A 24,739-nucleotide genomic window follows, 5' to 3' on the forward strand; every position below is an offset into this window, starting at 1 on the left:
ATAATGTTGGAGAAGATCGGAGAGGTAGGGGGGAGCCAGATTATTGAGTGGTAAGCTGGATTTTCTTGTGGATTCTTTGTTTGACAGGGAGCCAGTGTAGGTCGTGGAGGATTATATGTAATTATATGGTCTCTGGAGTTCTTTAGAATTACATTGGTTATCATTACTTGACAGTCCTTTTCCGAACCATCACCCTTGAGAATAATTCTCGGGACTTCCCTTGTGCGCGGGCTTCCCTAATTCTGTAAACTGTGACCTTTGTCGCCTGCCGACTCCACCCCTTGACAGGATACTGGTGAGCAGACGGGCAGCTGAGTTTTTAACGTATTGGAGTTTGTTGAAGACTTTGAAGGTGGTGCCGTTGAGGATACTGTTACAGTAATCAAGCTGGGATGTGATAATTGCAGCAGCTGGAAATGTCAGAGAGGGCCGCAGGCGGGCTATATTCCTGAGGGGAAAAAAGGCCGTTTTTGGTGATCTGTTTTTTAGAGAACACTCTTTATATCACATGCATGAAGACTTCATACTCTGTTCGAAGCTTCAGCTTTAAGCCAACTGGTTGGTAAATAACTTCTAGAAGTGGCCTAGCCAAAAAAATATCAACAAAACTGACCTGTAATTGTTCTGTTCAAAAACAGGGCATAACTGTAGTATAGAGGTCATAACTCTACAGTAGAGGTATATGCCCTCTTTTTTGAACAGAACTATTACAGATCAGTTTTGTTGACATTTTCTGGCTAGGCCACTTCTAGAGATTATTTACCAACCCAGTTGGCTGAAAAAGGAACCTTCGAGCAGCGTATTTGCCCGCCTGGAGTCTTCCATCATGCAGTCATGTTTTTGTGTGTGGTGATTTCAGTAGCCTAACTATTTCAGTTGAAATCCATGGAGTCAACCTACATGTAGAAAATAATCCTTTTCAGTTCCATGAGTGGCTATTTTGGAGTCATAATACAGGGGAGCATGAGCATGACAGGCTGACAGCTCGGAGCTTAGTGCAAGCACAGCATTAATGTCATCTCCCTCTTTGGGGAATGTTGGTAAAGTGCACTTGCACAGAAAAAAGTCCCCAGACGTGCCATCCCTTCATTTTTCATGAATGCGGCGATTTTAGCATCAGAAGGGGCTTTTTTTTTTAGGACTGTAGGTCATCTAGAAGAGGATCTGAGAATGAATCTGTCTGTCCGGGGCTAATCTTGCAAACTGCTTGACCGACCAGCAACAGTTTTTACATAATGTTCCATATTTCTTTAAAGTTTTAAAAGGTCAAATATTTGACTTTTTAAAACTTAACTTTTATGCAGGAAGTCAATGGCAGTCGTTTCGGAATGAAACCTTGCCCTAATATGGAGACGATTGACGTAATAGTACTGACGTCATAGTACTGACGTCATAGTACTGTCGTCATAGTACTGTCGTCATACAGTAGATTCTACAGTATGTCTGACAATGGCCACGTGAAGCCCAAGATCCACACAGAAGCCACACCGTTATTAAACCCTGTCTTGTGTCTTGTCGTTGCCAGGGCTGAGATTGCACGACCCGTATCCTCTGCACTAGACCTTGTCATTGTTCACTTGATAACACAGTGCCTCACACTGTGTAAGCGATCAATGAAAGATGGTTACTAAGAAACTGAACCTCATGTACTGTGGTTCAGCTGAAGGATATTGAGCCAAACAATACAGCACTGTCACCAGGTTACATTATGTTATAATCCTTTTCTCATTCTGCTGCCCTCCTTCCCACTTCTCTCTCCTGTTCTTTTTCATCCACACAGTAACACCCTCAGTGTTAATTGATCCATTTGTGTGTACAAATGGAACGAAATGGACCTGTATTTGGTTCTATTCTGTTCACTGTCAGAGTTACTGTGTAAACTAAACTAAACATGCGTGGTTGATCTAAAAAACGGATGACGTCATCCATTCCTGAACTCTCCCAAGCTGGTACGCCGTACATGACGGACGTCATAGCCTTAGATATTCAAAAATATATATATTTCAAAAAGTTTAATATTTCAAAAAGTATACAAGATTTCCAAAAGTTTCCAAAAGTCCCTGCTATTCCCAAAGAAGATGACATTTTTAAAGTTTGAACGAAGCTTCTAGGTTAAGTACCTAGAGTCAGAAGAATTGTATAATAATAAAGAATAGGGAGAAGAACATCTCTCCATATATCGAGCCCACTAAATAACATTTTTATAGGGTTTTACTATGTATGTGTCTTCCTACTGGTTGTTCTTTTTATTTTATGCTCTGTCTGTTTATTTCTTTTTTGGGGGATTCTCCCGTTACTGTGTAGAGCAGGTGTTCTCAAAGTGGGTCTCCAACTAAAGTGTTGATAGTTAAGAACCAAATGGGCCTTTACAGATCTTTAACTCCGAGAGTGTACATTTGTACACTCTCTCAGTCATGGGGGTCTGTGGCCCTAATCATGCACACAAAACTGGGGGTCCTTGAAATTAAAATGGATCAGGGCCCATTTGAAAATGTCAAAAACATTCGCATCCCACTTAATTTTGTTTTAAATAACAAAATACCATGTTAAATAATGTTTTAAACTATTAATCTTGCCAGACCGCACCAATGCAACTCCTTGCAACTGCCATTGGGGATAATGCAAGTTTGTGTGGTTGCAATAATGGTTGCAAGTTTTACATTCAATGCAGAACATGACCTCATGTAAAAATGCCGGAGTTGCATTGGTGTTGACTGGCCTTAAAACTGTTTTGTAGCAAGGAGTTGTGACTAGTTGCATTGGTACGGTCTGGCCTTTAGTGTGTCGAGACATCATGATGTCAGCGAGGTGTCTCTTTCTCTCTCGTGTCTCTTCTCTCTTTAGTTGTCGTACGGTTCCAGCTCCCCGGCTCTGTCCAACCGGCAGCGTTTTCCCACATTCTTCCGCACGCACCCGTCCGCCACGTTGCACAACCCCACGCGCGTGCAGCTCTTCCAGAAGTGGAAGTGGACCAAGATCGCCACCATCCAGCAGACCACAGAGGTTTTCACATCGGTGAGAGAGGAGGAGAGAGATTGTAGTGATATAGTGGTGGACAAAGTACTCAGCTCTAGTACTTGAGTCAAAGTAGATGCTCCTGGTCAGATTATATTACTCAATTAATTCATAATGTACTTTCTGCCTACCTAGAAATGTTGTGGCGTCAAAAGTACAATATTTGTCTTTGAAATGTAGTGGATTGAAAGTATCCAAAAATACAAAGTAAGGTCTACAGATACTCAAAGAATGTACTTAAGTACATTACTCAAGTACATGTTCTTCATTACTGTCCACCACTGGTAGCGTTTTTGTGAGCTGCCATGTTGGCTTTCTGTTTGTTTGTTTTTGTGTCACATTTCCCGTGCTGCCACCTCATCAGCAAAACAGGGACTCGGAGAGAAGCCGACGGTGACTGATGAAATTGCTTCTCATTTCTCATTTCCTCTCTTCCCTCTGCTGTGTCTTATCTCGCCCATCTTCCTCCTCCTCTCACACCTTCGTCGTCTTCCCTTGATTGCCCCCTCCCTCACCACCCCCACGGCCTCCTTTACCTGCTGTCTTATCTTGTTTGTGTGCTCTCACTCTCTCACCCTTGTTACTTTTTTCTTTCTTTCCGTTCTTTTACTTTATTTGTTTTATTTAGAGGCGGCAATTTGCACATTCATGAACATTCAATGCAGAACATGACCTCATGTAAAAATGCCGGATTTATCTAGAAGCTCATTTCCATCCGTTGTCCCTTTCGGTTCCTTTCTCCTTGGTGTCATCATCATCAGCATCATCCACATACCTTCCAGCCAGCCTCATATGCTCTTCCTCCTCCTCCTCTTCATCCTCCCCCTCCTCCTCCTCCCCCTCCTTCTCCTCTGCTACGCCTCTACCCCTCGCTGCTAATTGGATGACAGTTTCCCCACACCACCTACACTCTCTCTCTATCTCCTTCTGCAGTTCCTGCTGTTATGACCGGGTGTCTCTCTATCTTTTCCGTTCACAGTCATTATGTGATCATTATTTTCATCACCACACCCCCCCTTTATTCCTCCATGTCCCCAACCGTTCTCTCATGCTTACTGTTCTCTCTCTCTCTCTCTCTCTCCTTTGTCTTCTCTCTACCTCTCTGCCTCTCTCTTGCCCGCTCTCTCTGTCTCTCCTCCTCGCTTTCCCTCTCTCTCTCTCTCTCTTTCCTTCTCTCTCTCACTCTCTCGCTCTTACTCTCCCTTTCCCTCTGCCCCCTCCCTCTCTGTCTGACAGACTCTGGATGATCTTGAGGAGAGGGTGAAAGAAGCAGGAATTGAAATCAGCGTCCGTCAGAGTTTCCTCACCGATCCGGCTGTTGCTGTCAAAAACCTCAAGGTGCCTCAACTTTGTCTCCCCCATCCCATCCCACCGCACCACCCCCACCTTTTCCATTTATCCACTGCTGCCGTGGCAACTGCCAGGTGATTGAACGCAGGAGATCAATCAGGCCTCGGCTGATGAATACACCCCAGGCTCACTGTGACCAGCACCAGACGCCACAGACATCATGGCCGCTAGTGCTGGCATGGCACAAACACATTTCGTGGAAAGACTCCAGTTAACCACTTTGACACTGATGTCCCTATTTTGGGGCGAATCTTCAAAATGTGTCAAACATTTCAAACCATTTCTACTGTTTTTCTAAAATGTATCAAAATAGTTTCACACATAAAAACTATGTTTCCTTTCCTTTCCTTTCCTTTCCTTTCCTTTCCTTTCCTTTCCTTTCCTTTCCTTTCCTTTCCTTTCCTTTCCTTTCCTTTCCTTTCCTTTCCTTTCCTTCCCTTTATTTTCCTGACCCTCTGTTACCCTACCTCACTCCCTCCTCCCTCTTCTCTTCTCTTTTCTCTCTCCCTCCCTCCTTCACATGTGTGAGAGAGACTTGGCACCTACTTTAACATAACCTTGCCTAACATGCCGGCCTAGTTTTTTGGTGTGCTAAGATTAATTGGGCCCTCGCTGGAGGAACCATGGTAACAGAATGAATATAGCACACCAGAGGGGAAGGATGCTGCTGTGCGGGGAGGCGTACAGGCCCACCAGTGATGGCTCACTACCCCTCTGTTCCCACTCCACACCCCAGGGCCATTAGCTTGTGATTCTTCTCTGCATCCTCTCTCCCCCTGTGTAACTGTTTGTCCCTCTCTCTCCAAATCCCCAGCGCCAAGACGCCAGAATCATCGTGGGCCTCTTCTATGAGACTGAAGCTAGGAAAGTGTTCTGTGAGGTACGGTAATTCATGTCTGATGATAAATATTGAGTAACTCTGCAGACAGGAGGGTCTAAAGCGTCTTGACAGATTTCATAATGCACCAGGGGACTTTTTATTTTTAAATGTTGGATGTTGAATCTGACTAGAATGTTTTTTTTTCTCCCCATAGTCATTTTTTTTCCTGTGGGTTTCAGTTATCTCTTCCCGCCACAGAAAACACACGCACACACACACACAGACCGCTATCTTCTCGCTTACCGTACACATTCGCTCACGCACCACTTTTCCATCTCCCTCCATCATTTTGCTCGCTCCACTGGCCCCACACATTCTCTCTCTCTGCTGACCTTGCAGGTGTACAAGGAGAAGCTGTATGGAAAGAAGCATGTGTGGTTCCTGATCGGCTGGTATGCCGACAACTGGTTTAAGATCAAGGACCCATCCATCAACTGCACAGTGGAGCAGATGACGGAGGCCGTGGAGGGTCACGTGACCACTGAGATTGTCATGCTCAACCCAGAGACAGTGCGAGGGGCCTCCAACCTGGTAAGCTGTTAGAACCTTTTGTTATGGCACATCATCACAAACAATACCTTTCTTTTAAATGGTATCACATAACGGCTTCAGTGGATTTATGATGAAGTATACAGTACTGTAGCATTGACTGAAGTTCTCAGTCGCCATCACTGATTTCAGTCATTTGGATTCCATATAGAGGCCAGCACTGCACAGCCCTGCACTGATAATAGATATTTTATTTCAATATTAAAGTAATTTGAATTGGTCAAACTAGCAATAGGATACATACTTCGATACATAATATGATACATACATAAGCATCTTCCGTAAAATCATTATGGTCCAATCCGTGATTTCTTCAACTGGCTGGATGTACTGTATGTTGAACAGCAGTAACATACATTTAGAATGATAATGCTGAAACATCATCATTTTACTTATATATTGTGTTAATTGTTTAGGAAACTGTACGCTAGTGTGGGGGGGGGCTACGTTCACGCTGTTTCACAAATCGCAGATTGGCACGCTTCGGATTGATACATTTTCAGATGTGAGAGGTACATTTTTGCTTTATTCCCTGAGTATTAGTTATGTTCCTTTCTCACTCACCCATATAGGAGTGATCATATCAGCACAGATAGAATTGCACAAATGTATATCAACGGGGTTGTGCAGGTGGCGTTTCGACCCTGGTTTGATTCCCTTGCTGGAGACCCTCTCTCTGCCCTCAGTAAATATATACAGCACATATCAGCATTGAATGTGCATGATGAGTCAGTTGAGCGTGGTATTGTTCTGCCTGGCACAATGACCCCTGCTAATGCATACTCTCTGAACCGGAGCGAGGCAGAGCCTGAGAGCATCTTTATACTTAGATGCACGCTGGTGTCACACACCAAAAACAGCAGATCTACAAGCTCACAACACGTTGCATCGCTGCGCGTCGTGAGCTTGTAGATCGGCTATTTTAGGCGCGCGACACAATGTGCACCCAAGTATAAATCAGGCCTGAGAGTTACACTGAGCTGTTATTAGTGTTCACTTTGAAGTTGTTCTTGGTGGGAATGCTTTGCGCTTTGTTCTGCAGCTGCAAGCCGTTGTTTCTAAATCCGGGTGCTGTTGGTCTTTTGAGGGTATACCTCCTATTCTTAACGCTGAAAGTAAAACTCAGCGAAACTCTCTCTGAGGGTTGACTTTTTTTCAAATTGAAGTTCAGGCCACGTCATGACAGCGCCTGCGTGACGTGACGCAGAAACCTCTTTCTCCTTCTCTCCTCTCTCTCTCTCTTTCTCTCTCTCTCTCTCTCTCTCTCTCTCTCTCTCTCTCTCTATTTCTCTCTCTCTCCATTTCCCTCTCTCTCCACTCCTGTGCCATGCCTGGTGGCATTGTTGACACATCCAGCTTGCCAGTTGCCCAAAGAGAGATTGGCATGCACAGCTGGCAGTTGCAGGTTGACATGCTGTCTCCCAGCGAGAGTCATCCTGAAGGGACGCCAGACTGTCCCCTCAGTACCAGGGACCATTATGAATAACTAAACCCAGAACCGTTGAGATTGCGTCATCCCCCGTTCACTCCATGGGGGCAATTATTTTTTACAGCAATGGTGGATCACATAAACAAAGAATATTCATGTAATTTTTCAATATTAAATCAATTAGTGCCAAAATCAACTTCCAGTTGATTTGGAATTTTTGCCATCAGTCAACCTAACAGCTCCAAACAGTACACTACTGTACAGTTCCAAACATTGTATCCTCATAATGGGAGTTGATGAAGACGCGCAATACATGAACCACATGACCTGTAGTGATTCTGACCCCTCATTGATGCAACTCTCAATGGCTCTGAACTCCTTCTATACTGTATACCCCATACCATTTCCACCCCTGCCCAGGAATTGGGCTGCCCTGGTCCTGACTCCCGGGCAGCTTTTGGGTACTTATTTCGCTTCCAATGCTAATTTATAAGATCCTTATGGACTGTACAGTCACCTGCTCTCTTCTCTTAGTTGATAAGCGGTGTTATGGACAGAGCCATTTGCTATTTTTAGCATGGAAAGATATGGCCCTGCTCACTGTGACTGAGCCAATTTCCTCTCTAAGTGCATCTGTGTGGTGCACATAGGTTGGCAGCGTGGTATTTTGTCAGCAAGATGTCGATGTTCTAAAAATGGCAAAAACCAGTTACCATGTGGCCTTCCATGATAAATAATTAGACTCGGGAAGAGTTTTTCTTTAATAGCTCCCTCTAATTAACGCAGAGACTGTGTTCAAAGACGCTGTCTCCAGAGACTGTCTGAAACAAAGGTGTTAATTGTTGTCACTTCAGACTCAGGTGCCAAAAGAGGTGACAGGCTGAGAACGAAGGAGGCTCCATTCCATTTGCATAATACACCGGCTGCACGGAAAGCCATAATCTTTAAAAGACGTGGGTTGGAAGTTACTGGGACTCCTGGTGGGTTGACCTCTACAAGTTTAAAGAGCATTTTGTAATTCCTCTCCAGAGGAGACCGTCATTAGTCATTTTCAGAATTTAAAAGGGAGAAAATGGCCTTCTTTTGGAAGTTCTAAGACGAAGTGACAAGATCATGAATCAGAAACAGCACTCTATAATGTATAATGCATGCTCACACACAATTGCTCACACACAAACATATGCGCGCGCTGCACACACACACACACACACACACACACACACACACACACACACACACACACACACACACACACACACACACACACACACACACACACACACACACACACACACACACACACACACACACACAAACAAACACACACATAATGCGCTCATAGATACATACATACATACAAACAAACACTCACTCATTAACTTCTTTGTGTCGCGGCCTTCTCCTTCTGCAGACGTCTCAGGAGTTCCTGGGTCAGCTGATGTCTAAACTTGGCGGTGAAAACCCAGAGACGACGGGTGGGTTCCAGGAGGCCCCGCTGGCCTACGACGCCGTGTGGGCCCTGGCTCTGGCCCTCAACAAGACCGTGGCCCCCCTCAAGGCCAAAGGTCGCAGGCTAGAGGACTTCAACTACAACAACCGAGATATCACAGCTGAGATCTACCGAGCACTCAACACCAGCTCCTTTGAAGGAGTCTCTGTGAGTACATCCAGGGTTTGATTTGTAAAAAAGAAAAAAACAAAGGGGGGGACATTTTCTTAATCACTTAAGCCCAAAAAGGCAAAATAGTCAATCTAGAAACTGACAATAAATCGCCTTGTGGCGTGTTGTGAGACATCAGATACATATGAGACATATCAGACGTTGTGAGACATATCAGACGTTGTGAGACATCTACAGACGGTCTACATTTTCCAAAAGGGATTTTGAAAATGTATTTAATTCAGTCTGATCAAAAGCTGGCATAAAACATATCCTCACTGGCCATAAAAATGAATGACCAGGGGGGGTTCAAAATTAGAGGCATGGATTTCCTGCCATCTCCCCAGCAAATCCAACCCTGAATCCCATGGGAGGCGGAACAATAAGGATAAGGAGGAGAAGACAGAGAGAAGAGTAGCCATTGTAATGCAGGACGGCCGTAGCTGAGTGGGTAGAGAGGCCGTCTGGGAATAGGTTTGAACCTCGGCTCGCCTGGTCTACGTGTGGAAGTGTCCCTGAACAAGACACGTATTCCCTAACAGCCCCCCTGCACTCGCCTGAGCCATCTGAGCGGCCATCTGCTGGGTGGATGTAGAAAAGTAATTTCTCCTCTCCTGGGATCAGTAAATAATAAAACAGAGAGAGTTAGAGCGGGAAAGTAAAGAAGGTGTGTGTGTGTGTGTGTGTGTGTGTGTGTGTGTGTGTGTGTGTGTGTGTGTGTGTGTGTGTGTGTGTGTGTGTGTGTGTGTGTGTGTGTGTGTGTGTGTGTGTGTGTGTGTGTGTGTGACTGTGTGTGTGTGTGTGTGTGTGTGTGTGTGTGTGTGTGTGTGTGTGTGTGTGTGTTTGTGACTGTGTGACTGTGTGACTGTGTGTGTGTGTGTGTGTGTGTGTGTGTGTGTGTGTGTGTGTAAGGCAGATGGGTGGAACATTAAATATGTGTGTTTTTCTTCCAGGGCCATGTGGTGTTTGATGCTCAAGGCTCTCGCATGGCATTGACTCTGATCGAACAGCTTCAAGGTATTTCTTCCTGTTTCTAGTTACTTAAATTTAAACTTACATTTGAATGTTCATAGTTTGTACAGACTGGCATAGAGAGACACAGGAATACAAGGGCTTACGGCAGCGATGGCACACTATTCAGCATGGAACAGGTGGCGTCGTGGCATTGCTGGCATTAGAAACGTTTTCATGTGGTTAAGGTTACATAATGTATTTGCGCCAAGCGATAACACTCTTTTTGCATGCATAATGAGATCTCAGTATTCTCCCACAGTGCTGCCGAATTTGCTCACTCGAGTTAAAGACGTGTGTTAAGAAAAAATATATAATAAATCTCCTTAAATATTTTATTAAAACTTGGCGAGTTTCAGATGTGCCGCTTTTATGTTCCTGCCAAATTAGCTTTAATGAATTGTAGCACAAAAAGTACACAGTAAAATACTGAGTGTTAATCTAACCCTTTTGGGACCCAATAGGGTTATTATTTGTACTCTCTCAGAGTTAACCACTTAAGCCCTATTTTCAAATGTATATAAAAAAGCATAATCTAAATTATTTTGAACACAACACGTTGCGATGGGGTGTTAGGGCTAAAATGGTTAGATTAACACTCAGGATTTTACTGTGTATGTCGTTTCAGTGACAATATTCGGGATATTTATGTAGTTTATGTAGTTTGTTCAATATAAATAAACATGCTTATAATGCATTACAATCTGCTCATAACACTGTATAATTATAGTTATAAGCACTCAAGTACTCAAAATACTTTAATTGGGTGGTTTAAGTTAAAAAAAAAGAAAACATTATACGACTATGCAAGAACACACAAAACAAATGTCATTGCGTTACTTAATCACACTATAATCTTAGTTAATATATAAGTTAATATAATGCATTATAAATTATTATAATGTATTACAACTACCAGTGTTATAATTCACTATGATCCTTGAGTCCGTGAGTGTCCAGCAATTACTGTATTATGTTACTAGACCTTCATTATAAGTCCTTATAAAATGCTTCATAATGTGTTATTATATATTTATAAAGCATTATATAGCATATAGGTATATGTATTCATATGTGCTTATAACCATGATTATTCAGTATTATAAGCGGAATATAATGCCTTATAAGTATCTTCACAATGCATTACAGACATGGGCTTCATAGAAAGTGTTGCGGAAATATTCTATAACCAACTGCAACATTATGACTCCTGCTCTCTCCAGCCGGGGCGATGTATTACTCTCAATTAGCCCTGCACCCTCCTCTTATTATCCATGAATCCATCAGGAGGAGTATTGAGCTTGCGTCAGCCTGGGTTTCTATAGAGGGGGGAGGAATGAGAGCTTTGCAGGGGCCGCTGCCTATAGCTCGCTGTGGGATGGCAGTGTCTTATCTCTCTGCTGGCGGTGTGTCAGGCTGCTGGCTGCGAGCTCCGTTTCGCTGGCTGCATCTTGATCGCTGTGTTCTGGTGTTCATGTCGTCTTCCTCCCCTGACAGCACAGAGATCCGTGACTCTGCACTGGAGGCTCTTTCGTGATTTTCGGCGCAATGAAAAATTTACCTCGCTTTTTATTTTTATTTTTTATTTTTTCATTTCTTTCTTTCCCTGGGCCGGCGCTGCCCGCGTTGTCCCAGAAAAGGAGGTTGAGTGATGATATATAATTTGTGTGATGAAAATTGGAGCAGGGTCGTTGGTTGTGAAAGTCACAACAGCGCAGTCTTTAGAAGGGAAAATCCACCCTACAGTATATCACAATGTTCGTTGTACTGTTCCAGTGATTCTGGATAGTAAAATCAATGTCTATTGTTCTTTTGTCTATTAATGTATCCATTTGTTTTGTTTTGATTGATTGAATATTTCATTAGTCAGATATGTTAACAGGTACAGTCAGACACTAAGGCTAAAAGTATTACACAAAAAGGTCCTGGGGACTTGTTTCCATTGTGGTCCTATGTTTTCAATTCATCAACATAGCATAAAACATTAACACAATAACACATGTCATCAACAAATACAAAGCAATATATGTACAAAGGAGAAAAGGGAAATTAATGAATGACACCTCCTTTCGATGGGAAGTTTACCTCCCCTTGTAGCTCAGAGAGTGTTCAAATGTAACCATTCGGGATATTTATGTAGTTTGTTTTCCAGTTCAGGTTAAAAACTATGGAAGGGTAAAAACACGGCATGCTACTTAAGTCCTTAAAGAGGTGGTGCCATGGTTTTGCACTTTTTCTCTTTTTCATGTGTCTATGAGGTTGATAGACCTTCATTAAGCCCCCTTGTGGTGTTTTTATGGTGTTTTATGTCTTCTCTGACTATTTTGAGTTTCTTCCTGGAGGCTGAAACCTTGAGGGTCAAACGTGCCAATAGAAAAACAGTGCTTTAGTGACACAGTAAAAATATACCCTCCCCCTCATTATCATAACACAACAGGTGTGGGCATGAGGAGGAGGAGGGAATAGGACAGGTGGGTGGTGCTAAGGTGGTGGAGGAGGTGCTAAGGTGAGAAGCAGGTATACTTAATGAACTGGAGGCGTGTCCACTTAAAATCATAGTTTTAACACTTTCTGTACACTTTTTTGAAAAAAATCTTCCTCCTTGTATAACCATAATACCTGATGATTATGTTTTAGGGGGGGTAAAAATCACTGAAAATCACGGCACCCTGTCTTTAAAGTACACCGTGATGTAGGCAATGGAGCTGCAACCAATAAGATTAATAATGGGTGCGTTAGTTTTAGGCGTGTGAATATGCAAGCGTCAACCAGAGGCACACCCATGACTCACACCTAAATCTAACACACCTATTATGAATTTTATTAACTGCAGCTGGGTTGTTACTAACCTGCCATGTTTTTAATCTGCCTTATAGTAGTTTCAACCTGAACTGGAAAACAAACTACAAAGTCAGCATGCCCTTGTAAGTGAATGTAAATTGTAAATTCTTCTGTCAATTTGGCTGTACATCAACCTTACAGGTCCACTTAGTTACATTTGGACACTTTCAGAGTTATCAACGCTGAGAATTTAACTGTGCAGGTGGCACTTTTTGGAGTTGAATTAGTGAGTGACAGAATGTCGGGCTTACAGCTCTGAATCAGTAAAACCACCATGGGTTGCGACATAGTGTCCTCGGAGTTGTTCCATTATTCAGCATCTATGGAGCAAGCCCCAGGTCACTTCGGTCTTGTCAGTCTGCAGCTCAGGAGAGACTTGTTCAAATTCCCAAATGAACACTGAGCTGTAATATTATAGAAATAACATTTTGTGCATTCTATTCTACATACGTGCATGAATATAAAGCACACGGTTAAGGCTTTTCTCAAGTTCCCAGTCTGAAATCTGCCTGGCTTTGCTCTTGCCTCCAGGTCCTGAGGCGTTTGCATGAGGATGTTATGAGATGTTGAGATTCACCTCAGTTCTTTAGCCCTGCACTTCCCAGAGGATACATTTTAATTGACTGTATTTAACCCTTAATAATGACATGGCAACAATAATTTGTTTTCACTTAAGCGTGTTGAGGTTTAGGTCCCCAGAGGCCAGATTCTGATAAAGTCTCATCCCAGGTCTCCACTGAGTTATTGAACTGGGATATTACTACTCCCAGTAATAATTACCATAAACCACTGCGATTCACCATAACCAAGGGCAGGTCAATTTCTCTCTCACAATGTCTGTTACATGCTTGGTTATATTTTTCCAATAAAGCAAGCTCAGTGGATCCTCTGTTCTGAATTCCTTTAATAAAAAAATCTCATAAAATCCTTTATTTAAGCCTGTTGGGTAGAAGCATAGAACCTATATAAAAACAATGATTATGGAAATTAAATGAATAAAAATCAAATTTAATGAACTCATACATTTGGATTTCATAGGTATAGTAGGACGTTGAACACCAGAATCTATAGAATGTAGTGTTTATGGTGTTGTGACTACTTGCCTCTGTCTGTGTTGCTGTCACAGGAGGAAGCTATAAGAAGATTGGATACTACGACAGCACTAAAGGCAATCTGTCCTGGTATGGGAATGACAAGTGGATAGGTGAGACACATTCATCGCACTCGCCCCTCCTTTAGTTTCCTGTTTATCACTGTCTATAGCTCTCCGTCATGCTTCTAATCTCCCTCTTCCTCTGACCCTCCATCCTTCATTCCCTCTGTGTGTGTCTCTCTCTCTCTCTCTCTCTCTCTCTCTCTCTCTCTCTCTCTCTCTCTCTCTCTCTCTCTCTCTCTCAATGTGTTGTTCCTCCTCCCTCAATGCATCCCTCATTCCTTTTCTCCTTCCTCCTCCGATGCCCTCTGTCCGTTCTCACTCTTCCCCCTCTCCCCACATGCAAGGTTGGGTAAGAAGGTTCATCAATCAATCAGTCAAGTTTTATTTAGCATGTGTGCTGTGAGAATAGCAAACGCTCCGGCTAGCATTGCACGGTTCCACCAAGAGCAGAATGATTGGTTACGACAAATGCCGCCACAGTCAAGAATGTGCGGCGGCGAGAGGACCCCATTTGATATGGAGCGACAGTTTTATTTCAGTCACTAATTGAACATGAGAGCCCGTTCAAAACAATGACAGCAGGGAAATAAATAGAAGATGCCAGTTGACAGTCAAAACAAAACAAGGGGAAAGCAATCTGGGCAGCAATTTAAGTGGAATGGGCTTAGTGACCTTGACTTTGAGAAATGAAATTGTGCTCTCTAATCAGTATGGGAGAGTTGTGTACGGCCGGGTCAGTCCTGCTTCCCTGATCACTGAGGAGATGCAGGTTTAACTGTTCCTAACGATTTGAAAATGACTTGTGTGCATTCTGCTGTGCAGGGTGCAAGTACATAAGTACAGTACACAATATAATCTTAAGTGTTAATTTAACTCTGAGAGTGTGCAACTAGAACCATTTGTATTCCATTTGGTTCCATTTGTACGCCCTCAGAGTTACAGTGTATGGGGGGCACTGATAGCCGAGTGGTTACAGCGCGTACCACATAGGCTCTGATGACAGCGAGCCCCGGGTTTTTATTCCCGAGCATGGCGGCAGACCCTTGCTCCATGTCACTACTCTCTCCCTGTTTCCTGTCTGTATTCACTCGGGACGATCAATAAAGGTAGAAAACCCCCCCCCCAAATATCTAAATTATATATATTTATAGTTACAGTGTACTGTATATGGAATTAAATAACACAGTGCTAAACTACTCAATGAATCTATGTGTCTCTTCTCAGTTTTGCTATTTCTTGTTTTTTATTAAATGGTTATTGTAATTTTCCAGAACATACAGTGTTATTCATTTTACCGAGCATGCAGTATTATTCCCATAAGCAATTATTAGATCTCTTGGCTCTTTGATGTAGCTCAACCTATCGAGGCGACACAAAGGCTGAGATATTATCAGATTGAAGATCAAACCAATATCAGTAGCAGATGCCGTCTACAGGGATGTGATGAGACTGATACAATACGTGTGTGTAAAACAATAGACCGTCTGTCTTGATCTCTAAGCACTTTGCGAAGATCAGAGACATGCGAGTGGCGCGACCCTCCGCCCGTCCCTCGAACAATGAGGCGTCTGCTCTCAGGAGCTCGCTGTCATCTCAGCCATGAAGGCACAAGGACCGGGCTGTAATTTCCCAGGTGTACCCCCTTTTACAGTGGGTAGCGTTTGACGTCATTCTACTTCAGTTGTTCTTGGAGAAGATTGTTAAGTATTGGGGGGTACATTTTATGGATCTGTGCCAAGATCCCCACCTCCCCGATAGTTCAGTTGTTTCTTTCTTTTTTATGGCATGGCTCTACAGGAGGCTAGCTGTCTATAAGAGGGTTGTGTGTTTGTGTCTGTGTGTTCGGAGCTAATCTCACAAACAGGATCGATCAGGGCCAAATTTCTTGTGCACACTGCCAGTAAGCCACAGAAGTATCTCCAGATTCTCCACTAATTTCAAATAATGTTTTATACTTATTGCCAACAACAATAAGCCACTGCGACCTACTTATTTACTTACTGTACATACTTACTTAAATATTTAACTTTTTTAAACTAAATTTATAATGGATGTCAGTGGGGCTCTGATCGGACTTTTTGCCCACATTTAGAGTCACTAGGCCGATGCGCGTTGGGAACGCATGGCCCTCCGGTTAATACCCAATACCCGTCTGTCTGTGTATGTTTTATGTCCATATGGAGATCTCTGTATCTGTCATCTGTGTCCCTTTTATCCCCATGTATGGAGATCCCAACTGCTGATCTAACCGTATATGGGGATTTGCGTATTTATCAGTATTTGTAGTAGCAGATCCGACTGACTTCTCACTGGGCTCCGAACTCCTTCGGGCCCTCGGCAACATACACGACGAGTTTGAATTTTAACGGTCGGATGGTTCTCGAGATACATGAAGGACAGTTGTGCGTGCGTGCGCACACACACACACACACTCACACACACACACACACACACACAGATTTGCGTTATAGTTAGATATGTCATAGATGAGAGAGGTCACAAGCTGGCTACAGCAAGTCCGCAATCCACATTGATGCCACATGGGAACGGTGTTGGGAACGATCCCGAGATCCACATGATTCGATTTTTACGAGGCAGTCAGGCGCCAAGGTCATGCCGACCGACACCTCGACAAGTTCCTCTGGGAATTTGCGCGAGGAGCGAGTGACGGCAGATGACCCTCCGGTTGTCGAGCGAGTCTCAGTGCAAGGTCGTGGCACCTACACTGAGGCACTGGACACGGCTGTCTCTGCCATCTGTGAGCAGGCTGTCAGCAGACACTTTGAAGACAACAGAGGATGCAAGGTCATCTCATGGGAGTCTCCTCGGCACCACCTCCTGGTGGTTAGGCCTGGGCGATACGACTTTAAATCAATATCACGATAATTTCAAACCTTTGCCTCGTTTACGATTAACGAACGAAGTGAAAATAGCAGATTTTCACAATGTGAATATGTAGATCGGTTATTTAAACAATTTTTGTGTACAACAAAGTATAATACAGAGTTACGTGGTTAATGAGTCTAGTCGATTTAATTGATTATAATTTAATAAATCATTGATATATATCAATAATATATATACATATATAAAAAAATGCTTCTTGATTATTTGTTTAACTTACACAAGCAAGATGAAGTCGGTTATTGGTTAAAAGTTTGGGTTTCGATATATTTTCGGGTAATTGGCCATCCTTAGCGGTGGTGGTGGTGGGGGTGGTGGTGGCTGCTGTCTGGGCCGGCTGACACGTCCTTCTCCCCTGCCCTGGTGGCCCAGAGGGTACCCTCCTCTGGCCCGGCCTGGCCCGGCTCTGGGTTGCGCTCTAAAAATAAATGGGTCGGTGTCGTGACAGAATAAGGCCTTTTGAAGGAGGCTGTGACTTTGTGCCAGATTGCCTCTTGCTTTCCTGCTTGCCCTTTGTTGAGTAAAATGATGTCTTCCTCTCACCACCTGCACTCTTAATTCTCTTCTCGCTTCTTACCTTCGCTCTGTTGTTGTTGTCAGCTCTCTCATTTGACCCTGACAATACATCAATCCCAGACTCCTTTGACGTTTTAACTCCCTTTATTCTCTGTTGTTTGCTTTCTCTGACCCTGTTTTTTACTAGCTCTTCTTCTTCTATTCTTCTCTTAAAGTATCTGTTTCCCTTCTTTCACACACTTTTTTTTGGGGTTTGCCAGCGTTTTTTTTCACACTCTCCTCTCCTCCCTCGTTCCTTTTTTTGTCTCCTTGACAACCGCTGCATCACTGCTTCGCTCTCGCATCGCCATGGTAACCATTATGGGGCCTGTCGCCATGGCAACGCACTGTTCTGATTCCAACCATCAAGGACAGGGAGAGTATTAGTGTAGGAGAGCACATTTTCCCAAAGGACACTACGAAACACACACACACACACACACACACACACACACACACACACACACACACACACACACACACACACACACACACACACACACACACACACACACACCTCCGGAATATATAAGCCTTCAGCAAACAATTGTATTGACTCTTACACATTTAGAATGGAAGCCTGGTTTGCTTGTGTACTGTAACCCAATAGCAACAAACTTCAGTGATGGGAGCTTCTCAACCGAACCTCTCTGGCTTCCACTACATCAATGCAAGCAGCAGGAAATTCAAATCAAAGCACACTGAGGAAATCTGTGCAGCTAACTTGTTCCCTCGTTGGAAGAATAAATATGGATGTGTGCAGCATCCGAGTGTGGACCCTCTCCTCTTTATGAGTAATTGAGTATACCCACTATGCACAGCAGGACTCAACAAGTCTCCCATCAAAGAACAAGGCTTCCATTTGTAAAAAAATATACATATACTTATATACTTCTTCGTACGACAAAAAACTAAAAAAGTCGATCTACAAGTACATTTTTTATAAATGTTTTGATACAGTAAATTACATTTGGACAGTCTGCATTTCCCTAACAGAAATACATGTTTTCAGTCAATCTCCACCCGCGATAAAAATGAATACCATTTCATGAATACCAGAGGGGGGATATCAAAAGCAGAGGCATGGATCCCCCACAGGAAATCGAACCCTGACTACATACATCAGGCCATTGGGCAGCTAAGGACCTCAACAATCTCCAATCAAAGATCATTGGCTCTGTACGAACAGGCCAGAATGCCTTCTGTCGCTAAGCCTCCATAGCAACTGGCTTGTGAGATGAGAGAAACCCCTGTTACTGTTGTGACCCCAGGACACCATGGTAACGTGGCTGGCTACTATTGAGTATTGACGTCTCATTCAAACATGCCAAGACTCCCAGATCTCAATGCAACCGCAGTGTCTGCATCTGCGCTCCGTATCGGTTGCAGCTTCAAACACTCTCAGAAGACACACACACACACACACACACACACACACACACACACACACACACACACACACACACACACACACACACACACACACGGGCGCTTGTATTACTATACTCGTGAGGACATAACACATTTAGGAAGGCGTTGAAAATAGCTGAAAGTCGCCGGAAAAATAGGCATCGTGACATTGATAAATATACAAATAAATATAAAATATGGAAATTCTAAACCCTAAACCTAACCTCTAACCCCAACCTTAATCACGCACGCACGCACGCACGCACGCACACACACACACACACACACACACACACACAGTTCTCCCTCCTCCCCTGCAAAATCAGCCGACGTGAACCGTACAGTGAAGCTTTATTAATATTTGCGTGCCGGTGTTGAGTGCCAAAAATGGTAAATCTACAAGCTCACAATGTGTATACATACCATCACCACGTGTTGTGAGCTTGTAGATCCGCTGTTTTCGGCACAAAACTAAGTAATCTGGTTCAAATGAACATTTACATTTTTGTCAAAGACAATGCTTTGCAGTGGTGTCCTAAAGGTTAGAGGACAGTTTAAACCAGTGGTTCTCAACCTTTACAGGCCACGACCACCCAAAATAATCATAGTGAACCAGGGACCCCCCACCCTGACAAGCACTTGGAATTGTAGGAGTTGAGGCATTACATTTTGTTTAACTCAAATAACGCAGATCTACCTTGTGAGCTTGTAGATCGGCTATTTTCAAAAACGTTTGCGTCTTTCTTATATAATTTGACAATTTGGCCAATGTTTCACCAGTTTTTAAAGTATAGTTTGTTGATTACTAAAGGACCATAAATAATGCATTGCAGTGGTGTCATAAAATACCATCAATCAATCAATCAATCAATCAATCGGTGCTTGTGGCCTGGAAGGTTGTTGGTTTGATCCCTTGAAAAATCGGCATAACAGGGAAGTGTCCCTTCACTTCCGTACCGCCAAAACCTTTCATTCACAATTTTAAGCATGCCCACTACTAGCCAGTCAGGCTCTTTAAACTTTCGGTTTGCCAATCAGGCGATGGTCTCTCCATTCTACAAATATCATTCATATCATTCTCTGTCAGACTGAGCGTTGTGCAACCCACCTCCTACTCCATCTCCATCATGGTGAGCTCTCCATTGTCATACAGAACGCATCACTGTTCTCTCTATATTTGGCTTAATTGGCTGCAGCCTAAGGCAAGAAGGCAACTTCACTGGTATCTATTCCGTTTTTAAATGTGTTTGCTTTAACTGTCCTTCATATTTGAAACAGTCTCTGGTTCCATATACACCACCATATCCACTTAGACATACAAAGAATATCCCTATTTTATCGTTCCTCAAATGTTTTCTTAAGTTGGACGCAGGTCATTTGACTACAAAGCTCTATTTGACTGGAACAATCTTCCTCTTTCTCTCAGTTCTGTTGCCTCTCTTGGCCGCTTCAGGACCTCCTTATATTCACATCTCGAAACAGCCTGTTCATGCTTCTAATACTATTTGTACATGTTGATTTCTGATGCAGACCATTGTACTGTATTCTCCATTTCTTTGTTTAATGAGTTGAGGGCTGGGGGTGTGAGTGGGAGAGGGTGAGCAAGCTAACTGTATTTGTGCGTGTGTGTATTGTGTATTTGTATTGTATCATGTAATGTTTTATCTACGTATGTGTATAGGACCCCCTCTAAAATGAGATGCTGCATCTCAAGGAGCTATCCTCTCAATACATTCTGACCATTGTCCAGGAGTTAAACAGGCATGAGGTTTTGTCTTCAGTGGGGGCGGGTTCTCTCTCCTCCATCATCATACACTCATCATCCTATGTGTTAACTTTAATGGAGTCTAGTCGTCAAAACTTGTAACCTTTATCTCTGCTTACAACTTGATCTCTCCTTATTGAAATATAATGCATAGATTAGAACCACCATGCACGTTCATACAGTAGAACAAGTCTGTATATGATTTAGGCTACCTATCGCTAGCATAGTGCGTGTCCAGAAGTGTTATCAGATTGCTCCGTCCTTAATGAAACAGGGAGTTGGTTTTAGAGAATGTGGTGAGAAAAAAGGCTGATAGCCATCGTTAAGTCATAGTGACTAATTCAGACTCAAAGATCAGAGACCAGGGGGGCACCCCGCCCCGGTGGCTCACCTGGTACCACCCGGGTTCGAATCCAGACCAGAGGTTCTTTGATGCATGTCATCCCTTCTTTCTCGCCCCAATTTTCCTGTCTCTCTCACTTTTCCTTTCTCTCTCACTCAGATTAAACCACAGCATTCATTTAAAAACTGCTTACCTCACGCAAAAGTAGGCTGCAGATATGGCTCTGTCAGCACTCTCTCTGTCTCCTTCTTTCTTCTGGTTCATCTCTTTCTCTCTCTCTCTCTCTCTCTCTCCGTATATGCCCACCCACACTAAACTTACGGGGCACCCATTCATTCTGTACGTCAAACTGTCTTTATCAGTTTCCTCAGACTTTCACTATTTATTTCCGTTGTCTCTGTCACTCATTTTATTTATTTATTTTATGTGTTTTTCTGTTTCATTCTTCACCCTCATTTGTATTCCATTGGTAACTGCCTGGTCAGGTCCAGGAGCTGTCAAAGGAAACATTGTTTCTGTTGTTGTGCTGTTAACTTTTCATGTAATCTTTACTTCAGCAATTCACACCTGTCCACACAGACTGTTGAAATGCTTACAGTACATCCTGATGTAGATTATGACAAGGAATTATGCCATATTATATTTCACTGCTCTCACAAGGGAGCCTATTCAGGTTGAAAATACATCTAATATTCCTTAACTGCAAATTGAGCATTGTTCTCTTGAATCAGAGAAACGGCTTCCCACAAGGAGTGTTTGAGGAAGCTGTCAGTATAATGGATTACTATTATGTTGCTATTGTTAGCTGAAATGTTTCATTTCACAGTTCACGCAATAGAGGATCAACTCCAAGCCACTCAGTTAGCCAGTGTTTTGTCAGGTTTTTAGATGTGATTTGACCAAGCATGGTCTGACTTTTAAACAGCGTGAAAACAAAGGGCCATTACCCCCACATTATAACATCACAGCCATGCGATGGGAAATGGCTTGTTGAAAATAGAGGTTGATGACAAGGAATGAAACTAAAAGTGGGGAAACATGAGTATTATTCCGTTCAGTCTTGTCGAATGGCCGTGTGCGGAAAGCCTTCATAGCGTGCTCATTTTTGATATGAATGTTAAATGAACCCTGATATGGAGACACTCGCTAACTAGGTCTGATTCTGTGGGAATGCTAATAGGGACTCTGGAGGCTGGGGCTCAGCCGCTCGCTGGACCGATAGTGGTCAGCATTCCAAGCGGCGACCGGAATGCTATCAGGTTTTCTGCTCTATTAATTGATAACCTCTCTGACCTGTGTATCTCAATACCACCGTCTCCGTACGTTCTGCCCATGCTTCACAGTGAAACAACCAGTGTTAAAGGAGGTTTAAGTCATATGTTTCTGTTAAGATCAGTGTTAAATAAATTTAAGCTGATAAATCTATCTCTCACCTGATTCTATAAAATTAGTAGCCAGATCTGAATATTTATTTGTTCACGAAAGAACTGGAGACACAGGGATTACTGAACAAACACTCTATAGCAATGATTACTATTGGAATATATATATGGAGTTTAACATTTTTAACATATTTTCTTTAAGGATATCACTTTACACCCCCCTTTAACTAAACTCTTGAGTTGATTCTCAGCATTGCAAATGGTTAAGTTGATGATTTTTTCATAATCATGTGTTATCTCTTCATCTTTCTGTCCTTGTTGTCTCTCTGTCTCCTGTCATCTGGTGTTGCCAGGTCCTGGACCCCCGGCTGATCAGACCGTGGTGATTGAGCAGTTTCGCTACCTCTCCCAGAAACTCTTTGTGTCTGTGTCCGTCTTCGCCGGACTGGGTATCCTACTGGGAATAGTGTGTCTCACCTTCAACATTTACAACAGCAATGTCAGGTACGCTGATCATGCACTCTGCAGGTTTTCTATTAAGCTCTAATTCATACATTTGTACCCACTGTCCGTCCAGGCTATGGGACTGTGACCATAACTACACAGATCCCATAGTCCATGCTGAAAATGCAGCTTAAAATGAGGAAAAGTCAAGAAACAACTGCCACACTCCCTTCATATGCCAATGGTCAATGAACATATGCGTTGTTGTTTGCTTTTTTTGTGTGTGTTTTATTTTTTCATTTAATAGTATGATGATGACTAATAGTAGGGTGTATATATCTGTACAAATCAATGAACAAAACAAATGCCAAATATATTTCCAAATATTCCATATTGGGCCACTCAAAATACGTTTTCTCTCTTATATGTATGTATATGTATGTATATATATATATATATATATGTGTGTGTGTGTGTGTGTGTGTGTATGTATATATATGTATATATGTGTATATATATATATATCTTTCTGTATATATATCCTCCAGAAAAATGCGTTTATGCGATCGCAGAATTTACGGCATAATCAGCAAAATGGCGCATAATTATGCGGGGGTAACGTTTTTTCAAAAAGGCCGCATCGCATCGCATAATATGCGCATCGCATCGCATAATGCACACATCGCATCGCATAATATGCGCATCGCATCGCATAATGCGCACATCGCATCGCATGATATGCGATTTGCATCGCATATTTCCGCATATTTCGCAACTTTTAACATATTTCGCATATTTCGCAACTTTTCGCATATCGCATATTTCGCATATTGCCGCATATTTCACAACTTTCCGCTTATTTCGCAACGTCCCGCAATTTCTCCGCATAAAATTGCAAAACACCCCGCATATTTCGTCGCAAAATCAAGGATTTTAGCCCGCATAATCAAGAGTTTTAGCCCGAATAATCAAGGATTTTTGCCCGCGTTTTTCTGGAGGGTCTAATATATATATATATATATATATATATACATACATATATACACACATACACACACACACAGACACACACACACACACACACACACACACACACACACACACACACACACACACACACACACACACACACGTAAAAAAAAAAATCGTAGATTAACATGTGCTTTGGAGAAAACCATGTGCTGACTATCCATAGAACAAAGGACTCCCGCACACTGTCTTCTTCACTTCCAATTATTATTATTTTAATTGGGAACAATGTTTCAGTACAAAGACCTTCGTCTGGTTATCTCAAAGCTTTGAAAGGCATTTCTTTTGCATGCATGGCTATTTTCTTTTACTCTTTCAGTGTGAATGTACCTGTTTGATCATTGTTCATTTTATACTGATGTGATCAAAACAGATCTAGGTGATAACAGATCAAAACCACCCCAGGCTCTTATGTGAACAGATGTTCACAGTAATTTTCCAAAACATATCGAAGCTGTCAGGCAGAAACCGTGTATCTCCATATTTCAACTTTTATGGGGTTTTGCAAATGAATGCACTACTTCGTCTTACTACAGTGTCACACAAAAGTAGAAAAAAACAGCCAACCTACAAGCCAACCTTAGCTACTACTAACCAATAAAAAATATAACAAGAGTTTGTGACTAAATAATAACTACACTGAATCTATTGGAACCCATGTAGGGTTTGTTTGTTTTTTCTGAAAAGTAACTGTTTTGGACATACAAGGTTTCTGCCCAACGGGGACTGATATACTTTGCATGAGGCTGACAGTTAAATAGGAACTTAGTTTGCATTCCTGACAGACAGCTAATATCCTGAACTAGCTGACAGGCTGGGCTGTGTGTCAGAGTTCTCACTCACACACAATGAGGTTGACAGGCTGGAGTTTTGTGTGTGGCTGAGTACATTTGACACTCAGAGATATCGTGTGCGTATGCGCGTGCTTGTATTACTCTACAATTATAGTAGAATTTGAGAAATATACACAAGGACAATTTTCCTGGCCCTCATAAGAGAGGCCTGGTTGTTTTAAG

General features: G+C 42.7%; 1 protein-coding gene across 1 annotated transcript in view; it reads left to right on the plus strand.

Annotated features, from left to right (window-relative positions):
* The window catches only part of gabbr1b (gamma-aminobutyric acid (GABA) B receptor, 1b), a gene marked incomplete at its 3' end in the record, with an annotated part of 44,251 nt that overhangs the window by 5,103 nt on the left and 14,409 nt on the right, over positions 1-24,739 (plus strand). Inside the window, exons 3-10 of the mRNA XM_084079820.1 lie at positions 2,845-3,015; positions 4,252-4,353; positions 5,180-5,245; positions 5,585-5,776; positions 8,635-8,880; positions 9,837-9,900; positions 13,862-13,939; positions 22,604-22,754. Of these exons, the coding sequence (XP_083935946.1) occupies positions 2,845-3,015; positions 4,252-4,353; positions 5,180-5,245; positions 5,585-5,776; positions 8,635-8,880; positions 9,837-9,900; positions 13,862-13,939; positions 22,604-22,754 (1,070 nt within the window). The remainder of the gene's footprint in view (positions 1-2,844; positions 3,016-4,251; positions 4,354-5,179; positions 5,246-5,584; positions 5,777-8,634; positions 8,881-9,836; positions 9,901-13,861; positions 13,940-22,603; positions 22,755-24,739) is intronic.

The sequence above is a fragment of the Gymnoscopelus microlampas genome (assembly GCF_963454915.1).
Source record: "Gymnoscopelus microlampas genome assembly, chromosome: 15".
NCBI lineage: Eukaryota > Metazoa > Chordata > Actinopteri > Myctophiformes > Myctophidae > Gymnoscopelus > Gymnoscopelus microlampas.